The 23096-nt window shown below is 31.3% G+C and overlaps 1 protein-coding gene and 1 long non-coding RNA gene across 3 annotated transcripts; both read right to left on the bottom strand.

Moving 5' to 3' along the window:
• Nucleotides 1-214: 214 nt before the first annotated feature.
• LOC114191653 (cellulose synthase A catalytic subunit 2 [UDP-forming]-like) lies at nucleotides 215-6252 on the bottom strand. Its single transcript, XM_028080960.2, has 14 exons — nucleotides 5684-6252; nucleotides 4887-5082; nucleotides 4572-4798; nucleotides 4367-4469; nucleotides 4043-4226; nucleotides 3588-3854; nucleotides 3168-3513; nucleotides 2926-3063; nucleotides 2710-2835; nucleotides 2401-2613; nucleotides 2038-2308; nucleotides 1747-1943; nucleotides 1304-1654; nucleotides 215-1169 (listed from the first exon to the last, which is right to left on the bottom strand). Exons 1-14 carry the CDS (start codon nucleotides 5762-5764, stop codon nucleotides 588-590), a joined length of 3282 nt encoding a protein of 1093 aa, XP_027936761.1. The 5' UTR covers nucleotides 5765-6252; the 3' UTR covers nucleotides 215-587.
• Nucleotides 6253-14623: 8371 nt separating this feature from the next.
• LOC114192293 (uncharacterized) lies at nucleotides 14624-18894 on the bottom strand. 2 transcript variants are annotated; one of them, XR_003606077.2, is made up of 6 exons: nucleotides 18497-18894; nucleotides 18246-18409; nucleotides 17978-18132; nucleotides 17195-17419; nucleotides 16336-16797; nucleotides 14624-15056 (listed from the first exon to the last, which is right to left on the bottom strand). It is a non-coding gene; the product is annotated as an uncharacterized LOC114192293 (long non-coding RNA). The 2 variants fall into 2 exon arrangements; XR_003606079.2 differs by lacking the exon at nucleotides 17978-18132 and having other exon boundaries at nucleotides 18497-18893.
• Nucleotides 18895-23096: the final 4202 nt, after the last annotated feature.

A 23096-nucleotide genomic window follows, 5' to 3' on the forward strand; every position in this document is an offset into this window, starting at 1 on the left:
CTCCTCAAGTTCACTTTAATGAGCAGTAATAGTACCATTAAAATGACTTGAAATTAATTATGCAGCAGATTAAATGCGTGTCTGGTTTGTTGCACATCTTCTACACGTCTACACCAAAATTTTCCTGTCAAAGAATGGAATCGCAGAAGTTAAACTATGTTGCTTCGGAACTGACGCGGATCATCTCTCATCAAATGTTAAACAAAACTTGATGTAAGAATAAAAACACCACATATCCCATTTTCTCTTTTTGGATTTCGAACAAATGCAATTATTATTACAAAAATGAGATTCTTTATTCAGAAGGAATTTGTAAATTACAAGCACCTCACTGAACGGCAATTCAAGCTTCTAAAACCCACAGAATGCACACGTACAACAAAGAATAATGCTCTAAAAACAAATATTTTGTGTCAGATCATAGCAATCTGTATCTACACACACCCCTCTAAAATTGCCCTTTTGGGTAGCAATGGCTATCACCAATAGACTCTACTGCATGCAATGTCGACTTTGACAAAAAAATTGTGCATATTGCAGTCATTTTCTGTATAAAAGTATATCTAACCATGTAAGACCTGCATTTCCTAGTCACAATTCAACCCACAAAGTTCCAACACAATGTCATCTTTGGACAAAAATGGGTTGATCCTCACCCACAGAAGTGAGAAGATTGAAGCCAGAAGAATGGACCAGACCAAAATGATGGTGGGAACACCTTCCTGTTTTCCCATGACTCCCTTGAGGAAGGGGTAAAGATGGACAATGACCCAAAGAGCAAAAAAAAGTTTGCCAAACAGAGGACCCCATGAATCATAACCATTGTTTATTGCATCTGAAACACCTACAATAACTCCTACTATGTTAATGATGAGCAAGGTCAAAGGAGGGATCAACAATGATGTCCACTTGAAGAGGTAGAGTTCAGCAAAGTCTCCATCATCTGCAGCTTTGGATGTGACTGTGAAGTTAGTGTTAACTCCTGCCAGAACCTTGAGCAAACCCTGAAAGAGAGCGAAGAGGTGTGAGGAGGCACCACCAATGACCCAGAACTGCTCATTCCTCCACCAGTCATGTATGCCAACACCTCCCCACTGCATTTCAAGGATGCCTGTTGCAGCTATGGAGATGAACAGTGCCATGAAAATGATACTGGCATAGTTGCTAATCTGGTAACAACATAATAAAGCATCAGATAAAATATAAAATTGCTCTTAATCGAAAGACTATGGAACATTCAAACATAAAGGGTTAATCAACATTCACTTTATGAGATCAAGTCCAGAGTTGATTTGATCCTTACCTCTGGGACAATGAACTTTCCAGTGAGAAGACAGACAGCTGGTAGGGTGCAGTATGCAATTAAGGGGAGTGATGTTAAAGGATAAACTACTGAGTTTATGTAAGAAAAGCGCTCCAGCCATTTCAAGCCACAACCATATCCGTACCATATAGGACAATGCTTACTCAGCAGGATCTCAACAGATCCAAGTGCCCAACGGAGAACTTGGTGCAGACGATCTGAAAGATTTATGGGAGCTGAGCCCTTAAAAGCAGGCCTTTTAGGCATGCAGTACACAGATCGCCAACCGTGACAGTGCATCTTGAAACCTGTTAATATATCTTCTGTAACAGAACCATATATCCATCCAACCTGAAAGACAAGGTGTAATTAAGTACAGTGACACAAACACATGATATATCATAAACTCCAGCTGAGAGAACCAAGAGATGTTCCATACATACCTCTTTCCCCCACTCTGTCTTATCCTCATAACCACAACTGATGACATGAATGGCTTCTTTCAAGAGTGATGCAGATGTTGCTCCTTTTGGAATACCCCCATCTTCCATAAGCGTTGAAGCTATGAAAACAGGTGATTGCCCAAATTTTTTCTCAAATTTTAGTTGTGACATGAACCACGACTTCTCGCTGTCAATTCCTGTTATTGGGATTTCAAGAGGACTTGTTAGTATTTCAGAATATTTTTCAAGACTTTCAAATGAAAGGCAATGCCAATTTCAGGAATCTTGTACCTTCAATTCCCTCTTCAATATTTTCTAGTGCATGTATTTGCTTTGTAGCATCCTTGTTTTTTACTTTCTTTCTTGGACTTGACTTCACTTTCCTATTTTTGTTCCTAGATCCACAACACAGACAGCACCATTTGGGCCAACAGTTACAAGTCTTCCTTGGCGGTTTCTTCTTAGCAGGGGCATCGTATCCATAGAGTGCTTGCCTTCTAAAGACACACCCAGTTCCCACATATATTGGTCCTTGGATGCCATCCAAACCTTTCATGTTTATCTATATAAATATAGAGTCAAACATAGATTAGTCTTTCCTTCAAAGCACAGTAAAGTAGATGTAACATAAATCCGCAACAATTTGTTACTTACATCAAAGAAAACAACATTGCGATTTGAGTATCTATCATGCCGATCAATCCCATCAAATCTTTGAGGAAATTGTACATAGCATATTTTTTTTCCTGATGTAGGATCCATCATGAAGCACATGGCTTCACGAAGTGCTTTGCTGTTGTTTATGTAGTGATCACAATCCACATTGAGGAGGTACGGAGCATTTGAAATGACTGCGGAGACTCGCACCTTGAAAAATTAATCAACCAAACCGACACATAAGAAAATTGGTCAGGAAAATAAACGGCGCAGGAAATTTATCTCACAAGAGGGAAGAGAGTATACCAAGGCATTCATCGCACCAGCTTTTTTGTGGTGTTCAAATCCTGGTCTTTTCTCACGAGACACATAGACAAGACGAGGTAACTCGTTCCCTTCAATATCACGAAGACCATTTTGACCAAGGAAAACCTGTGCAAACGCATCACAGATGAATTTAAACTTATAAAAAGTAGCACAACATTGTCACCAATGTAGAGTTCAGATCAAAATAGAAATTACTTGAATCATTCCAGGATGATCCCTGACACTGTTTCCAGGCCACGGAGTCCCATCCTGCATTGTCCAGCCATCCTCAGGAACCTTCTGTGCCATTGCAACCAATGCATTGATACGCACTTTGAACTCTTCATACTCCCTCTGCCACCAGCATTGAAAACACCAAATACAATTTATTATTGGCTTTGAGAAGAACGCCACAAGGTAAAACAAAACCATAATGAGAAGTGGTTCAAAGTTCAAACCTTAATAGCACGACGCTCCCTGATGAATATTGCGTCCACTTTGTCTTTCAGATAGTCAACCTTCTGAGCAAAATACCATTCAGGAGCCCGAGGTTCAATGCTGAACTTCTTACAAAATGGAACCCACTTTCTTGCGAATTCAGAAGTTTCTGAAAGGGCTTCAAATGTAAGCATAGCTGCACCATCATCTGAGACATAACATGCAACTTTCTCCACCGGATAATCTACAGCAAGGATGGATAGAACTGTATTTGCAGTTATAAGTGGAGGTTCTTTCATAGGATCAACTGTGCTAACAAAAACGTCTATATCAGCTAATTCAGATGGCTTTCCTTCTTTCTCGTACCTGGTAAGTTGTGCAAAGAATTAGCCATGGACTAGTAAAGCATAACATTTCCAAGCACACAGAAAGAAGTATACCTCAATGACAAACGATCCAGGTATGTTTCTCGCTCAATTGGGCACCATTTGGGAAATTGATCCAAAATCCATGACACGGCAAACCAGATTTCACATATTACTGATGTTAGCCACAATCCATATGCATCATTTACCGGGTGCAGAATTCTATAATGAAAAAATAGGCCAAGAACAACAATCCGGAGTACTATTATAATTCGATAGGGACTGATCTTGCTTGGACTAATTGGCAACTTCCTCCAGAGTGGCTGCCTTCCTTCATCCATTCTGTTAACAGTTTCAAATAAAAAAATTCTTAAACCAAACACAAGGAATGGATGTGATAGCAATTGATGGATATTGAGTTGCATTATTAAGTAATCTTAAATATATAAGTTCATGAAATGAAAAGAGAAAAAAGAATCATTTTATCCTATAGCTTAGCAATGATAAGAATTAAATAATAGCACACCTACTTTGGCAAATCAGGGTCATCAAGCTCGTCACCATTTTTCCCACCATCGTTAGGCCCTTCATGCTTAACTACCTTAGTTTTTTCATTCTGCCTTTTCTTCCACTCCTCCATTCGTTCCTTCCATGCGACACTTCCATATCCATAAACCGCTAAATCTTTTTTAGGATCCAAAGGTCTCGGTTGAACTGCATCACCACCAGCCTTAAGTGTAAAAAAACACAAAAAATGGATATAGAAAACTAGGTTGAATAGAAAACAGATTATAGTGAGGCACATGATACAAACCATTGTACACAAGCAAGCAAAACTGATAAAAACAACATACCTGGCACAGTTGAATCAGGAAAAGGCATAGGATGGACGCGTTTCCCACGAGACATGAACGGGGGAATAATTAGAGCATGTTTATCAGCAGAAATCCCAATATCCTTAATTGAAAAAGAAAATCATAATTAGACAACCAGGACCCAGAAATGTCATAACATAACTATATCCAATGAACTACGAAGAGATTTGAAAAATCAATTAACCTCGTGATCATATGTAAGGAGAGGAATATCAGCAGCCACAGAAGATGCATCAAACTCTGATGGTGTGGTGATCCCTGGAGCATTCATTTGTGAAACATGGCCAGTGTTGTGGTGAGCAGAGAGTGTGGCCTCAACGTGACCATGCCTGATATTGCTTCCAATGTCAAACTCATTTTCCAAATCATCAATGTCCTCTTCTTCCTCATCACCCTCAACTCTGGGACTACCTGATGTTTGCTCCATTGTTACTAAAATCTATGTCCCCCAGGTTATATATAACAGAAACATGAAAGTAAAAATTGGTTGAAGACTCACCCTTTAGGCGCTTGTATCTGGTTTTACACTGAGGGCAAGCTTGGTTCCCCTCTCTTCTTTCATACTCATAGCAAGGTCTACACACCGGGAATGCACATTCATTGCATGCAACAAACGGTTCACCATCCACTGTAATCTCTATCTCATCCCCACAGATCTGGCAAATTTGCCCACTCAATTCTGTGACAGAGTTCACCTGCAAATTATGTGCAATGTCAACCTCTAGCCAGATCCCGAAAATTAGACAACTAGGTGTTAACATAAGAGGGAAGGTGAACGGATTTTCATTGCAGAAGATATGTAGCACCAAATTGGAAAGGCTTCAGGCAGTTAATTATCAGCTCTGAAATTGTGAAAAAGTAGAAGAACATATAAAGAGTAAAACAAAGAAAGAAAAAGGACCCTCAGATACTGAATTGGTTGAAACAGTTTTTCCTATTTCTTTCACCATGAAGCTGGAGGAAAACTAAAAAGCAAAAAGAAGATTCTCAGAATGTCAATACACTTCTCGCAGCTTGAAACTCTCAACGGGAATAGTAGAAAACATAGGAAACTACTTCCACCTAAACAACCCATAACTCATTAAAATACAAAGTGTCCCTAGACTAAAATGAAAAGCTTCACCGTGGAAATCAACGAAAAAGAAGCACTGGGTAGTTTTAATTCTTATTTTATTTTTCAAATTCTTCAAGCGGCTTTGAGACATGAGTTATAGAGCAAAGACAAAAGCAGAGAAAGTGTGAGATTTTGAAGGCTATGAAGCTGCAAAGAAGAAGAGGCCACACACACTCCCTCACCCTTGCAGTTTCATCAGCATTGATGAGAACAAACTCATTCCGGTTATGTGACCCCGCAACAAGTCTCCCCTTGGTATCCATTGAAAGCAGCACTCACCACCACCTGAATCTTCAAATAGCACAAATTCACATTGAAACATAGAAACAGCTCACACCCTCAGGTAGCATCACATTGAGAAGAAACACCCATGAATGACAGAGAAGGAGGAAAGCATAGAAATTTAAAGGCATGGGGGGTGTTGGAGAATGGAGAGTGATTAAATGCAGCAGGGTAATTAAGAAAGCAAGTGCCTTTGGTGGGTATAATGAATGAAGGAAGCCCCAGTAAATGATTCTTTTCTTGAGAAACTGAGTTTCGCAACAGATGGGGTCCTGGCTGTAAAAAAAAAAAAAGAAAGGGAAAGAAGTAAGAGGGGTGGTGGCTCCGTGACAGACAGCAGGTGGTGTAACAACTAAAAAACAAGAAAAAATATTGACTGTGAGAAAGAGGGGACAGAGAATCTAGACAGGGATTGGAAATGGAATTCAACTGGTAACTGAGAAACCAACAGAGGAAAAACAACGCGGGATGGGATATATAAAAATAGTCGTGTATATGTGTGTGTGTCAGGAGAGTGTTTGGATCCATTTTTATACAGTATTTGCCAAGAAATCTTATTGGGTAATGCCATCTCATATGATAATAGTAGTAATTAATAAATCAGTGTAACTGTATGGTTTGTTTTTAAAACCACCTATTACACTTTATGAAAGTTATGTATGGTTAACTTAAAATGATGTTAGTATGTTGAAAAAAAGCTTTTGACTTTCCATTAACAAATATGTCGGTTTAATTTTTTTAAAGGACGTGTTAAATTGGAGTTAAAATATACTTAAATTCTTACAATTCTTTTGCTATAAAAGTGTTCGAAACATAAATGACTAAGACTTAAAAGAGGAAATAATATACGCTTTAACAATAGGTTTTTACACACCAAACTATGAACTTTTTTCATAATAATGTTGTTCAATTTTTATAATAAATAGTTTAAATAGTAAATAAATAGTTTTTTTCTGGACAAAAATAATAATTTAATTAATTGATATAAAAAAATGAATTTCCAGTAAAAAGAGATAATGAAAGGATAAACATTATAAAATAGTGTTCTGAAAAATTAAGGGTATGATATTTTCAATAATTTGTATCGTTTGTATCGATTCAAACAAACAGATACCAAAGTTATAATGCGTTCTCATTTAAAGATTTGAAAAGAAATGTGCGTGATCAACTCTATTGTGAATAATTTTATAGATACACAGATTTATGAATATTTGAAACTTATTTATTAAACTGTTTTTTATAGTATTTTTGTATTTGATTATTAAGTAAACATGACAGATACCTTGTTAAAGTTTTAGATTTGAGTATAATATATATATATATATATATATATATATATTATAATAACGATAATATATTGTATAAAATATTAATAACAATATATTATGTATATATAGTTATAATATTAATAATAAATAATATTATTTTATATATATAGTTATAATATTAATAATAAATAATATTATTATATATATATATATATAATATTAATAACTGTATTTTATATATATATATATATATATATATATATATATATTAATAAATAATAATAATATATTAATTTTTATTATAACGGTAAAATAGTAATTTTATGTTTTAATTTATTACAAAAAAAATTTATTTATCTTATTAATCAAATCACTCACAAACTCTCTCAAAATTTATTTTTAAATCCACTTATTTTCACTTCTAATCATCTTCAAAGAAACACAAAAATTTATCCACTCAAATTTATTCATATTTATTTTTACACTTTCTTTCAAATTTATCTCTACAAAGAAACACACCCTGAGTGAAATAATAAATTTACATGAGATTTTTTCTGGAGACTTTCGAGGAATCCTATGATTGGTTTAACGAAATAGTGAATTTCCATGAAGCCTGTGTTATTTTATTTTGATTTAGACCTAATCTAAATTAAGGCTATGTTCGTGAATCATGGTCAAAGTGGATTAAAATTAAAAGAAAAAGATAAAGTGAAAAAGTCATAAGACAAAGAGTATCACTTAGTAACTTAGTGTTACTTTCCCGAACCATGCTGATTAATTTTTTTTTCCATGACTGGAATAATTCAACGAGGAGGAGAATGACAACATACACAGTGTTCACGATGTACAAAATAAGAGAAAAGATGGAAAAAAGAAAGAAAGAAGAGAAGGTGAAACACGGACAAATAACTTCTGACTTCACTATTGCTTGTGAAAGTAATTGACCAACCGCAATAGTAACAAGATCATGTTTCTTCATTTATTTTTCATAAGAGATAGGCAAAATATCATCTCACAAATGTTTCATCATACACCTTTGACCTCAATGTAATAATAGACCATTAAAAGCTATGAGTTCTGATATATTCATATCCAAAACTATTTTATAACTACAATCTTTTAATTGAAAAAAAAATAGTATTTTCTCTCCACTTAATTAAAATTCATTTTCATATTAGTGAATAAAAGAACGACCCAATAAATCTTCTAGACTAATCAAATCGCAGTGTTTTAGCTCTACTAAGATTTCTGTTAAGCTTTGTGGCTGAGATGAATTTCAGTAGGTATATCTTAGTGCTTAAAGTGCACCTACCTTCCACTGAAATTTTGGACTTAGTTAACAACTTATCTGTAGTATATATTAGCAAAGAACTATTGTAATATGCAGATAGCTTAACTAATAAGTTTTTGGTGCAACCTACGCAAAGTTAATAATTTTGAACAGCATTAACTGAGTGAGTTTGGTTAAAAGACAAAGGAGGGGGGACCATAATGTCTTTAATGTTGAGATAGGTGACCTTCTCCTAGTCTATGATTGCATTTCTTAATTAGGTGGTAAATGCAGAACAATGGCGCACCTTGAATTATGTCATATAAGATACATTTATTGTCACTTTCTTCGCGATATATTTGTAAACTCAGAACAGGAAAATAACCACCAGATGCATTCTTCTTTCAACTTTCTATATTCAACAAATGATGGGACATTTTCAACTTTCTACATTCCATGCGGCTTTTTGTAGTGATCATGTAAATCGGAATTTCAAGTACGCTTTCTTTTAGTTTAGCTAAGCCCAGATAATATTTTATCAAGCTAGGGCTACGAACACGAAAAATTACATAAACAAGGACCACTACATATTCCCTTGTTTTGTCTTTATTGATTATTTTTCCCCTCCTTAAACAAATTCACTTGTGTTAGAAGTAAGTTTTTAAATCTAACTCAATTTCACAAAATCGACTTATAAGATGAGGATTGCACCCACTTATATACACTTATATACTGTAAATTGACTTTATCTTTAGTCGATGTGACACTTTCAACACATCCCTCATGCTGAGTCATATTCATCTTATGCGTGGAACAAGAAATCAGTGAATGATCTGTTAGCGGCCCGAGATAGCGGGTGAAACAGAATGTCCAAGAAAGTTCACTAGGATGGACTCTGATACCATATTGGAAGTGAATTTTTAAGCCTAACTCAACCAAAAAAACGGTTTGTAAGATGAAGATTACACTCACTTATATACTGTGAATTGACCTTATCTCTAGTCGACATGAGACTTTCAAGATACATACAAAAAGAATTACCTACTACTTGTGTGTATACAAAGTGTTATTTCTCATAATTTCTCTTTTATCAGTGTTCTGTGACTTGAGTGAAACGAGAAGTCAGTGTGAGGTGTACATATATATATAGTAGATACATGTGCGACAATGTATATATGAAAAACACGTTTTCATCATCGTGGTTCTCACCATATTTTTATGGAAGCACTTGGTGAAAGAAAAGGCAAAGGTGGAAAGAAAAAGGTTTAAAGAAGCAAAATAATTGTAAAGTGTGGTCACGATGACCATGAGTGTGGTGCACTGTAGCTTATCTTTTCTGGTTTCTTCTTGGCGACTCAATTCATCTACCTTTGTTTCTGAAGGAAGTTTCGAGTGCATGGGAGCATATCATAAAACAGACCAAGTTTCCACTGAAAGCCAAGAGTGATCCAGTTGTTGGATCTCCAAAATTTGAATCACTTGAAAGCCTTTCATGGTCAATTCAATAATAATCTACTTTTAATTCAAGAAAAACCATCAAAGGGTATTGCACTACAGCTACCATCTTCTCATTATAAATCATTAATGTTAATTTGTGGTCATGCACATGCACTTACTCTCGACCTATAAAGTTGCAAGCGTAGGTATCAGATGATTTAAGTTTAATTTTAAACAATAATGAATGGGCAATTGAACAATTTGTCTCACCTAATAAAGGATACATAAATTGTGATCAATTTAGGACAGAATCATAGTGATTCTGGTACCTTCATTATGCTATTGTCCACGTGGCTAGCATCATATGGTAATCTTGTGTGTAGTTTAGGGTTGGTCCTAAGTAAGTAACCTACCTTGTTTTCCAAAAACATTGAAAGAACCAATTGCTTTCAAGGCTTTTTGCTAAGATACATTTATGCACCTGGAACCAACCATATACTTCATCTCAAGGTTTATTGTATTATTACTACCTTTTATTTCATATTTGATTGTATAAGGAAGGAATTATATAATTTTTCGTGTTGAAATAATATTATTTTGCATAAATATTTTTACTCTATCCATGATAAACTAATTAATATACATATTCTGTGCTATACCTAAATTATACACTTGCTAACGTATTTATTTATTGAGAGTATTACCGAAGAAGACATAATACATTATGCGTATTTTCTAAGTGATAAATAATGTAAGATGAATTAGAAAAATAAAATAAAATAAAATAAGAAAACTCAGGACCCATATATTTGAGGCACCTGCCACATACCACGTGGCTCGAATGGAAGAAATTGAAAGAATGTTAAGTGTAAGCAGTATTTTCTTTCATTTTACAGCAAGATGATTAATTAATAGGATTAAACAATAGTAGTTAGGAAAGAGGATAATGATTGATAATTATGAGCAGCATTTATTTGCTTACCGGGGAGTCAGACATGCCACGTGTGATAAATATAACTGGTGGTGGGTCCCACTTACAGAGTTATAACAAGAAGGTTAAAATATTCGTTTATTTTTTCGAAGAATTTCAATTTGATACTCGTATTTTTGTTAGTTTCAATTAGATACTTATTTTTGTAAATTAGTATTAATTAGGTCATTTTTGTCAGTAGAGAACTAACATCATTAAGTAGGTGCTACGTTTCAGCTCCTCGTTTTTTTTTTTTAATTTTAATTTTAATTTTTTTAATTTTTTTTAATTTGTTTTAATTTTTTAAAAAAATATTTATGCCACATGTCATGTCTGTAGTGTGCCACGTGTCAATCTAATATGATGACATGTGTCAAATTAATGTATGAATCTCAATTTAATCCTCATATTTGTTAAATTGATTTGATTTGAGTTCCAATTTTTTTTTGAAAATTTCAATTTCAGATACTCCAAATTTAGACCAAATTTTACTTTTATGTAATGTTATGATTATTTTTATTAAAATTTATATTTTTATTAAATATTTTAATAATATTAATTATATTTAATATTAAAATTTTAAATATATTTATTTTAATTTGATATAAAATTATTTTAAAATTTTACATTTGAATTTATAAAATTATTATTTTTAAGCCAACTCTAAAATATTGTTGATATTGAATATTATACAACTATTTCGAATATAAATTTATTAATCTATATATTTATAATTTTAAAATAAAATTTAAATAAAGTTTAATGTAAAATATAAATTTAAATAAATTAAATGTTTTTAAAAATATATAATAGAAATATCACTTGTAATAAAAGTATCATCATTACATTTATAAAAAAAGTTAAATTTGTTCTAAATTTGGAACACATGAAATTAATTTTTTTTAAAAAAAAATTGGACTGAAATCAAATCAAATTAACAAATATGAGGACCAAATTGAGATTCATACAATAATTTGACACGTGTCACCATATTAGATTGACACGTGGCACACTACAAACCTGACACATGACATAAATATTTTAAAAAAATTAAAATTTTTTTAAAAAAAAATTAAAAATTTTAAAAAAATTCAAAAAAATTCAAAAGAAAATTCAAAAAATTCAATGAGAAGCTGACATATGACACCTACTTAACGGTGTTAGCTCTCTACTAACGAAAATGACCTAATTGATACTAATTTATAAAAGTGAAGACCTAATTGAGACTAATGAAGATACGAGGACCAAATTGAGATTTTACTATAGAAAGGAGGATCAACGGAGTATTTTAACCTAACAAGAAACTAGTCATTTCCGTTCTTCTATTGTTGAGTGTTGGGTGACGTAAAAAAAATTATAATTTAGTTTGAAGATTATAAATTTTATGAATCGTTGGATTGATATATTTTATGGATGTTACATTATTTTAATTTAATTTATATATTTATTAAAGTATAATTGTTTGATTTAATTTATTTATTTTATTGTTCAAACATATCACTTTATATATCTTATCTAATATTATTATAAAAATAATATTAAAAGAAAATGATAAAATATATCATAAATGATCAAGTTATTTGTAAAGTTCTACGATAAGTTGAGATCCGAGTATTTGACTACATACACAATGTTGTATGTCAATATGCAAAAGTTGGTATTTTATCTATTTTGCTGATAATATTTCTTTTTTTTTTCTCTCTGTCATGATAAAAACTAAATTATCTTTTCAAATAAAAAATACAAAATACAAAATATTGAAGACGTGGACTTCAGAGTCATATATGACAACCTCTATTTAAATGTTGAAGAAGTCATTATTCAGGATCACAATTTTTTTTCCAAATCGTCCAACTTACATATAATTTCGTTTTTTTAATAAAAAATAAAACACTGCGCTTTATTAATTATAATATCGGACTAAAATTATATTTGTTATGTACAATTTAGTAAAACTATACTCATGACATATAATTTGTTTTTTTGAAATCATATAAATTTGATGACTTTTTCATATTGGTAATTTTTTTTTTAAATTACCTATTCAGTAATTGTCAAATATAACACAATAAAGTTTAAAGAACCGATTTTCTTTCTCTTATATATTTAACCATGTGAGTTTTCTTAATTAAAAAATTGTGATTAGTTTTTATTATTATTTTTACTTATTTATAGCCATTAAAAAATATAAAATATTACAAGCAACAACATAGTACGATAAATAAATTAAAAAAGAAAATATTTATGAATTTTCCAAGTTTTCTGGAACGTCACTTTAGTCTTTTTTATTATTTAGGAAATGAGTTTTCACAAATTTGTTTATACAAACTTAACATATTTTCTATAAATAGAATTAAAATAGATTAATTTTTTATTTTTAATTAAAATAAAATAATAAAATAATATTTTTTACTTAAATAAGTAATTTGTCAAACTTTTGTTAAAATATCATTTTTCTTTTTATTTTTACTACTATATTGAGTAAGTTTCTATTACTTTTAACTTAAACATCCAAACAAATCTAAAAATATTTTAGATGTTCGAAATAAAAAAAAGTCTAAAATTAATAAATAAATTAACCATTGTATACTATTTTAGTTTTTTTTATAATTAGTTTGTAAATAAATATTTTTTTTGCTAATTATTTTATTATTAACATGTTATATCAATTCTCACAATTTTATACATTAACACATTCTTAAGTATAAAATTAGATTCTATTTTAAAAATAATAAATTCAAGTAGTAGATTTTTTTCACGTATATATACTAGCAAACACACGAGGATTGTCGCATGTGTTTAGGGACGTCAAAAAAATTCGTACCCGCAGGTATCCGCGGATAAAACCCGCAACAGATAAAAAATAAATATTAAAAATGGATACCCGCTACCCGCAGATACAAGTATCTTTGATATCCGCATGTTAATGGGGCGGGTACGGGTATCATAGTATTCGTAGCCGTGGATACTCGTACCTGCTAAACTTACGTCCCTTGACATTTTTCTCTTTCCTTTCTTTGAAATTAGACATATACATCAAACCTTACATAGATAATGACGTTTATGGTATGCTTGTTGTCAAATGATGGAATCAAAATAAAAATACTTTGCATGTTATTATTTGCTTATTTTTCAAGAACCAATTGGAGAAAGTGAGTTTGTTGATCAAAACACTAATTAAAGAATTTTCACTGTGTGTTGAGCATCATTTTATATTTACTTTTACAATTATTTGGACTTGTATCAACTTGAGTTTATTTGAATTTTATTTAAAATTCATGACAATGATGTATTTTATTTTATTTGAATTTATGATTAAATATTTATTTTTTAAATAATTTTGCAAATACCCGTGGGTACTGTGGATACCCGTGGATATGAAAAAAAATAGACGGATACCCGCACAATGGATACCCTACGGATATGATGTGAGTACGGGTACATGACATATATTTATCCAGCGGTTAGGATACGAAAGAGCTACTACATGTTCACATTTTTTAATTTTCATAAAATTTAAGTTAAAATTAATAAAAAATATATAATTAATTTTTAAAATAGTTGTTAAATATAAAATTAAAAAATAAAATATGTATACACAAAAAGTTTTTAAAAATGGTTTAAGACAGAAAAGGTTTTTAGAATAACGGTTAAAAATAAATTATTTATGAAATAAATAATTTTTTAAATAATTAAGGATAAAACTGGAATAATAAAATATGGACACAAAATATTATATCTCTTTATATATTATTATAAAAAATAATTAAAAATAAAACTGGAATAATGAGACGTGAAGACGATGATATCTCTTTGGATATATCCTCTTCAAAATATCATTTGCTTATCTACAATTTTTTTTAAAACATACAATTTAGTAAATATGTAACCCAACTTGAAGAGCACAAGAATAGTATTCGATAATTGACTTTGACAACAAACCATTGTGGCAGAAGCACTCAGCAGACCAAAGAAGTAGTGGAATCAACCAAGGTTGTCCATATTTACATGATCAAAATACAAATTGGTCCTTTCTTCTGGGGAACCACTCAATTACCAAGTTCAAACGCAATCAACAATCAACAATCTATTGGCTAATGGCTACTTATTTAGTTTTCCAAAGGGTTATTCAGTCAAGAACTTGTTTGGAAACATTATGGCCTCTTTCAAGTTTCAATATTTTTGTTTCACCAAACCAGTTTGATGAGTCTTCTTCAGTCGCACAGAAGTTGAGATACAGCTACAGCTTCCAACTGTGATTATTGAATTGCTCAAGTCCTGTAACCCACTGCCTTCATTGTTGAATGAGTTTACAATACTTTGCCTTCCTGTAACACATCAAAAACGTTGTTCAATCATTAAAAACATATTATTAATTTGTATTTCTTTTAATATATAATATTTTACCACATAAATGTCATGTTACTAGAATCATTGTTCTTGGATCCTAAAGAGTTAAAGTTAAGCAGAGCACAAATCCCAAACATAATGTTCAAGACCATCTATTAAGGATTTGGGCAATATGATGGATTAAGCCCATTTGCTGACTCAATTATCAAAACACATTTGTTAAGAACTTTCCCTATGTGGATCAACTACAGTACATATACCTCAGCATTGCATTTAAGGCCCAGAAAGGTTCAGGAACTAGTCCCATCTTCTATTAAAAAAAAATTAATCCTATATCTGATTCTTTTATAAAGAACAGTAACCAATTCTGTTATAGGATTTACTAGTCATAATAGATTTAATAAAACCACTGAACTCTTCGAAAAAAAAAGAGGCATGGAATAATTTGAAATTGATTAAAGTTAACCTGAACTTCAAGGGATATATGAAGTTATTTAGGATAAGGGAGTAAAAAAGTATATCACAGTCTATACACCTTAATTTTATATGTACATTTATTATATCTTTGGTTTTTCTTCCTGTCTCTCTCTTTTTATCACATCATACATCTTATAAACCTATAAATTTTATTCTCTCCATGGGTGTATGTCAAATATTGATAAACTTTTTAGCGTACGTGAATCATTTACAAATAATTATCAAACTAAAACTGTCCTATATCACTCCAACTTTTTATATTCATTTATGTCATGCACAAACTTATACAAACATGTTTTCACACTTTAAATCCTATATCCATACATTACTTAATAGAAATATTTTAACAGTCAATATATAGTATTTTTCTCAAAATAAAATTAAAAATCTTTTCGTACAACTTTTACAGGGTAAAATTACAAAGTCTCTTATGCAACTTGTACTACAAAAATTGTAACTCTTCTCTACAATTTTCACATAAGAAACTTTCCATTCTTTCTAACACTCAAGTATCCAAATCTCCTGTACATCATCCTCTTGCAACCTTTATCAGGATGCAATTACAAAAACTCTCAAAACACACAGCTACCCCAAAAGATATCCTAATTGTAGTAAAAAATTTCAAATCACCACTGAAATTTGTCTTGCGACAACGTGTGGAGATTCTATTGGAATATTTCCGACACGACAACTGGTGCTGAGCACAAAATAAAAGCATGCATGTTGAGATAGAAAATTATAGTAGAACTCAGGATGGAGATGAGTTAAAGACGAACATACAAAGATCTCGCGAAAATCGGATCTTGTGATGAACGAATGTTCCATTGCAGAAGACAAAGACATGGTAGCAGACGCGATAATGGAGAATGACGACGGAGTAGTATTGGCGAGTGGAGGTTCCCTTTGAAGGGAATTTGACATCAGCATTGGACCGAGTCGAATCCAATATCGTTGCCGGATGCTGATCTCTGGTTAGGAGAAGCAGTAGTGCAAGAAGGGCTCTAAGGAAGAAACAGGAAAATATGATACCATGGAAATAAAGTGAGCGACAACAACAGCCGGTGATGATTATGATTGTGGCATTGCTGAAGTTCTGGATGCCGTCACCCTTGTTGTTGAACGAGCTTGCTATCATACCCGCTTTGCCTCCAATTTTGATTGTTGCATTGAACAAGTTTTGCGTGCCGTCCCTTTCCTTGTTGAATGAGTTTACTATGCCACCTTCTCCGATACTTTGGCTTCCTGAAACATCAAATATAAAACGATTAGCAAGTGAGTACTCTCGATCGAGACAATACTTAAAGAAAAGTAATGCAGGGGAAAACAGAACTATCTTGACCATTACCACGGGAATGGAGGAAAAAGAAATTCATAAGGGAAACGATCATACCACAACCTAAACCACTCACGCATAATGCCTTAATAAAGGAAGAACTATCAAACACCTTCTATTCCATAAATCTTATATATTGTGTGTAGCAACCTGGATTTTCAGGTATATACTAAAACAGACAATGAGTCAAATGCATAACTGGTTCACAGTAAAGAGAACTTCATTGGTTCACACGACCAAGGTGCCAATCAGTTGTTATGTCTGAGATAAGAGATTAAGGAGTTTAAGGTGGAAGAAAGTACTTACAGGTGAATTACTTAATGTACTACGTTGAGCATAAGCATTAAGAACTGAATTTTTAGTTACTTGAGGATCAAACTTTAACTGGCACAAAACAGCTCCAGGGAGTCTGAGGAGAGTGCAATCCAGTTCAAAATTAGAAATTCCCCCACCGTATAGTATCCAAATGGGGACTGTCTTCTTTTGAACCTTTCGCAAACGTGGAAATTAAGTGGCCAAATCCTTAAGAACCTGCAACATCAGATCAAACACATTAAATTACAACATTTTTAAACAAAGGAATGAGTTAAACAATGAGCTCTGTTGCATTAAATTTCATATCAAACCATGTTGCATAGTGACAACGTGATATTTTGCCATTACTTTGACTGAAATTTCAAATCCCAATGATAATATAGAAACCAAAAAAGCTAATTCGTATAGCCCTGTAACACTGAAAACCTAGTTCCAAGAGAATGCAGTTTGTCCAGAGAATTCATGATCTCATTTGTCTATTATCTTGTTACCTCGACGGTCTAATGCCTAACATAATATATAGATATGCATACCCAAGGAAGATAAACTAAATCCAAATATCAGAACAAAGTTCCAAAATTCTTCAAACAAATTGTTTTGGACCACTATGAAGAATTTGGACACATCCAAGGTGTTAACCCTTAGAAGACATCCATCGATGACCTTCAGTGATGGACAGACATCAATATACATGTGAAGCATTGAATCGTAGTGCTAGTTTACTAGATGTGAAAATTCTAGTAAAATTTGGTTGAGAAGTTATTTTGAAGCTACCTCATCTGTTAAGACCCAAGAGAACTTGGTTTGTTTCTAACTTTTATCCTTAATTTCTTTGTATCATGCGTATAGCTTCAACGTAAGTGAATTACAGCACCAGCTCGTAAGAACATATGAAGATTCTGTTCCCCATACACACTTGAGGCCTGGTGCTGAACACAAAACAAGACACATATACTTTCAGATCTAATATGCTTGGAAAAAAATAAACTACTAAACGCATCATATCAAATCATACACATTCCCAAAAGGAATGAAAACTTACAAAGACATCACCGAATTTGGACCCGGTGGTGGAAGAAGCTTCCGTTGCAGGAGTGTCTTTGTCGTCTACAACGGAAAGTTATGGAGAATCTAAAAACGTAGTTGGCGTACGGTGATTTAGAAGTGGAGGGGATTTTGTGGACGTCCGATTGGGAGATACAGTACCTGAGAAAGACAGAAAACAGAAAATAAATAAATAAAGAAACTAACAAAGAAATCAAACAAGAAAGTATTTTGTTAATTTAATGATACCATGCAACTCAAATTCGGTACAGCAACAGCAACAGCATCCAGTAAGCATGATTTTGGCATTAGCAAAGTTCTGAGTGCCATTGCCCAGATTGTTGAATGAATTCGTCACTTTACATCCGCCGGCTTGACGTATATCAAACACTGAAAAATTAACAAAAGGAGAGAGCTTTTTCGATGGAAAAAGTGACGCCATTTTCAGATTCATACTCCCAATATCTCTGTTTCTGTCTTTGAAGACGAGAGAATGGTTCCTTCGACTGAGTTGACTTTTTATATAGCACTCCTTCTTCCTTATAGATGATTCACACGAACAAGAACCAACCACCACCTAATGTGTGAAACTTAGGCTCGTACTCCAATTCCTAACCAATCATGACCTAAGATATGATTCAAATAAAGTAATTGAGACGGTTCATACTTATATGCATTCTTTTTAAGCCGCCGCTGGTCAAATTTCTGGAATATTCCATGATTATGGTATATGTCTAATTAATTCATAAGTATAACAGTTAATGAAAGAAAAAATAATTAAGTTACTCTAGTTTCCCTTATTTAAAAATAAACAATAATTATGTATAGATGCTTTATATCTATAATACCATAATAGAGAAAGAAATAATGAACAGCAAAAATAGAGACAGGAGTATCTGTCGGTGAATTAAGGATTTATGTTACCTGGTACATAAAATTTTACAAATTTACTTTGTATTTTTTTAAAAGTTTACTTTAATTTATTTCAATACAGTAAATGTAAAATATAGAAACTGAAATGAAAAATTAAAAATTATACCGAGTGTGCCGATAAGTTATTATAAGAATTTAAAACTGGTCACGTGAATTGATTTTAGTAATTTATAACTTAGAGATATACTTGAAATGAATGATTGAAAAAGGACAAAGCTCATCAACACACAAAGTTCTAACTTTATAATCTTTCTTCCTCTGTCCTTGTTAAGGGAAAAATATTTATAAGACTGGTAAAAAGTAACCCACCCAAAAAAAGGAGAAATAAATAAAAGAGAAAATTGTCTTTATTTTCTTTTAAACAAATTTCTTTCAATTTACTTTCTATAAAATCAAACAAAAGGTTTTAACTTTATCTTAACAAATTAAAATAGCCTATTTTTTATTATTTTACTTTCTTTGCTTTCATTTTATTTCTTAAACGAGACATACCTTTATTCTCTGGATTCACTTCAAATAACTTATAGTGAATATAAGCTCATAATTTTTTTTCATCTTTTATTTTTTCTAATTTCACAGTAAGTCTTTTTCAGATCATCATGCATGGAGAAAATTAAACACATAATCAATTTTCATTTTTGTTTTTCAAATTATATATTTTCAAAAATAACTTCAAACGCCGAGCCTATGCAGAAAAATACTCTAAGCACCAGTATAAAATTATAAAGACTTTTATCTCTGTTTACATTTTTCTATTATTTATATTTTTACTCATTATATATGTGTGAGAGTGAGACTTTTATCTCTGTTTACATTTTTCTATTATTTATATTTTTACTCATTATATGTGTGTGAGAGTGAGACTTTTATCTCTGTTTATGTTTTTCTATTATTTATATTTTTACTCATTATATGTGTGTGTTGCCTTTGGAAATGGGTACTTGGATAGATTTCATTACCAAAAGCCCATACCACTACTTACGTTGATTATGTTAATCTCTTTCTTTCTGTTTTTATTTTAATTTTTTCCGTTGTCAATTTAATTTTTAAAATGTTTTTTAAGAAAATCACTTTATAGAATTTATAATATATATTAAAAAATTAAATACCGAAATTAGTTTCCCTCGAATATGAAAAAAGACAGTGAAGGAAAAGGGGTATGAAAGAGCAAAATGAACATTTTGATTGCTTGGGCCCAAAACAATAGACCTTGTTCTAGCGTCCAGCCCATGAAAGCATTGACTTTTAGTGCTGAAGAAAACTTATAGAAGATTGAATTTAATGGTATTTGTGAGTCTTTTTTATGATCCATTTTGGTGTGATTTTGGGTTGAGTACTGTTGCAGAAGTTGGATGGTGTACTTGGGCCTCTTTTTCTTTGTATGATATTTAGACATAAAAGAAAACGAGTCTTGGCCACCTACTAAACAATGAAGTCATGAATGCCATTAAAAACAAAACGGTGTAAAAAATATTTGCATCTTGAATAGAAATTACGAATGAACAGTTTTTGAATATTTGGTCTTTTATAAGGAGGACTCTTACCGTATATAGCAACCAATAAATACCAAAAGAGGAAAAAAAACGGGTTCAAGGATAACAAATAAACTTGTCTCGTAGTTATTATCCGAACTCCTTCTTATTTTGAGGGAGAAAGTTTGCATTAACTATAGGCTTCAGTTCTTTAAACAACTAAGATCTATTTGTTTGTTAGGATCAAAATTTTACATCCCCACCAAAGCTTTTTTATTTGTGCCGCTCCACTCCTCCACTACAACCACACTCTTCCGCTCTCCTCCCTTCCTCGTCGCCAATGCGAACTTATATAATATTTAACTTTATCTATTCTATCCAATGTGGGACTTTTAACTCACACTTAGACTATTCCCAACAATCTCCCCTCAAGGGTGAGTCCATCGGCTCTGATACCACTGATGAGTTTATATATATGGGTTATGTTTATAGTCATTGAGAGATTGCGATTCTATATGGTTATATGATATTAGTCTTACACATATAAGACCTTTGACACCACTTTTACACCAAAACCTTAAGGCAATGGTGTTATGGGTCTTTATTCTTATATAGTGTTTAACTTTGTCTATTCTATCTAATGTGAGACTTTTGACTCACATTTATACTATTTCCAACAACCTTCCCATTTTGAAATCGAAGAGAGGTTTGTCTTTTCTCTTTGTGTTTTCTTATTTTTTTTTCTACTTCATACTTATTTCTTCCTAATGAAAGTATTTTTTTATTGCCTTTTATTCAATGTTAGTGGTTATGCGATGGTGCTAGGAAGGGTGGTGGTCACTGGTGACTTTGTTTGTTGGTGGTTCTGAGTGGTGTTGGGAAGGAAAGTGCCGGAAAACACGGTGTTGTTGAAATAATAATTAAAAAAAGTTATAGGCTTTGGTTAAAAAAGAACAGAAGCAAAAAGTGAATAATAGGTCTCAATTCTAAACCAAGACCTAAAGTCCTACCCTTTTTACCTCGATTGAATATGTTTCGGTTAAAGAACCAAAATGGAATTCCTAAAATAATCAATGCCAAAACTCTTACCTGCAATAGTGTATCCATAATAATACTCATCCCCGTCATATCCCATTATTGTTTAAATTACTAAAATACTCATAGTTTATTATGTAACCATATATATATATATATATATATATATATATATACACACACACACACTAACACACTTTTTTAATTTTTATTTCTTTTAATTGTTTGCCTTATCATGAATTTCTGATATATTTTCTACTTTATCACAACCTTTGTATATTTTCCGTTTACATGTGAATGTTTAACACTATTAATTTAATTTTTCAATAGCATAAACATTTTATTTACTATATAATATAACAACTTATCTTCTTTATTCTATTATTATTAATTTTTGTTTCATTTTAAAAAAAATTGTTTTACTAAAACAATTTTTATTATCTCTCGACTATTTTGATATTAGAAAATTTTTCTTAGGTGTTTTTTATTTTTTTATTTTATCACATCCTTAACTATACATTTTTTTTAGTGCGACTTCATTCAATGTCTATCAAATTGTTTTCATTTGATCATTTTTTAAATATTTTTATCATGTAGAATATCGTTTTCATATTTTATATAATTATTTTCATTTTGTGACTCATTATTATATGTTTAATTTTATCACTATAATTGTATAAATAAATTTTATTTACTTTAATATAATATTTTAATGTAATTTTTATGATTTTTTTATTACCATCCAATATATATTGAAGTTGAAAAGATGAAAGATCTATTTTAAATTTCAATTATTATTAGTTTAATCTTTGTTTTATGTATGACTTCGATGATGTATTTATAATTTTATTAATGGAAAAAAAGATATTTTATTAGAATTTAAGAAATTGAAATAAACATACATTTAAAATATTTTTTAATTTAAATATTTGTTTTTCTTTTATATTTTTTAAAATTATTTTAAATTTTATCAATGTAACATTCACCTTTGCAAATTTAATAAATGTTTTGAATCTCATAAAATTTTATTTGATATTTTAATTTGAAATATAAACAATTATATATATATATATATTTTTTTTTTAAATATTACATATTTGACAATAATATATTTCTTTTATCATAATTTTTTATTATTTTATAAGAATTAAATATTTGAGATCAAAGCAGTAAGTGAGTCAACTCAGCTCACATGAATTGACTTATCACGAGTTGGGTTAAAAATGAGTGAGTCCAACCCGACTTATTTCCTGGTGAGCCAAAAAACTTATAATCAAGCTCAACCCACTATGACTTTGTGTGTTAAGTGGGTTGACTCACTAACCCATATAAAATTTAAAAAATATTTTTTTAATTATTTTTAAATTTTCAAATTTGTAGGAAATAATTTTGTTTTTTTCTAGATATTG

This window comes from Vigna unguiculata, chromosome 7 (assembly GCF_037176805.1).
Source record: "Vigna unguiculata cultivar grain cowpea cultivar isolate G323 ecotype 2 chromosome 7, ASM3717680v1, whole genome shotgun sequence".
NCBI classification, from domain to species: Eukaryota; Viridiplantae; Streptophyta; class Magnoliopsida; order Fabales; family Fabaceae; genus Vigna; species Vigna unguiculata.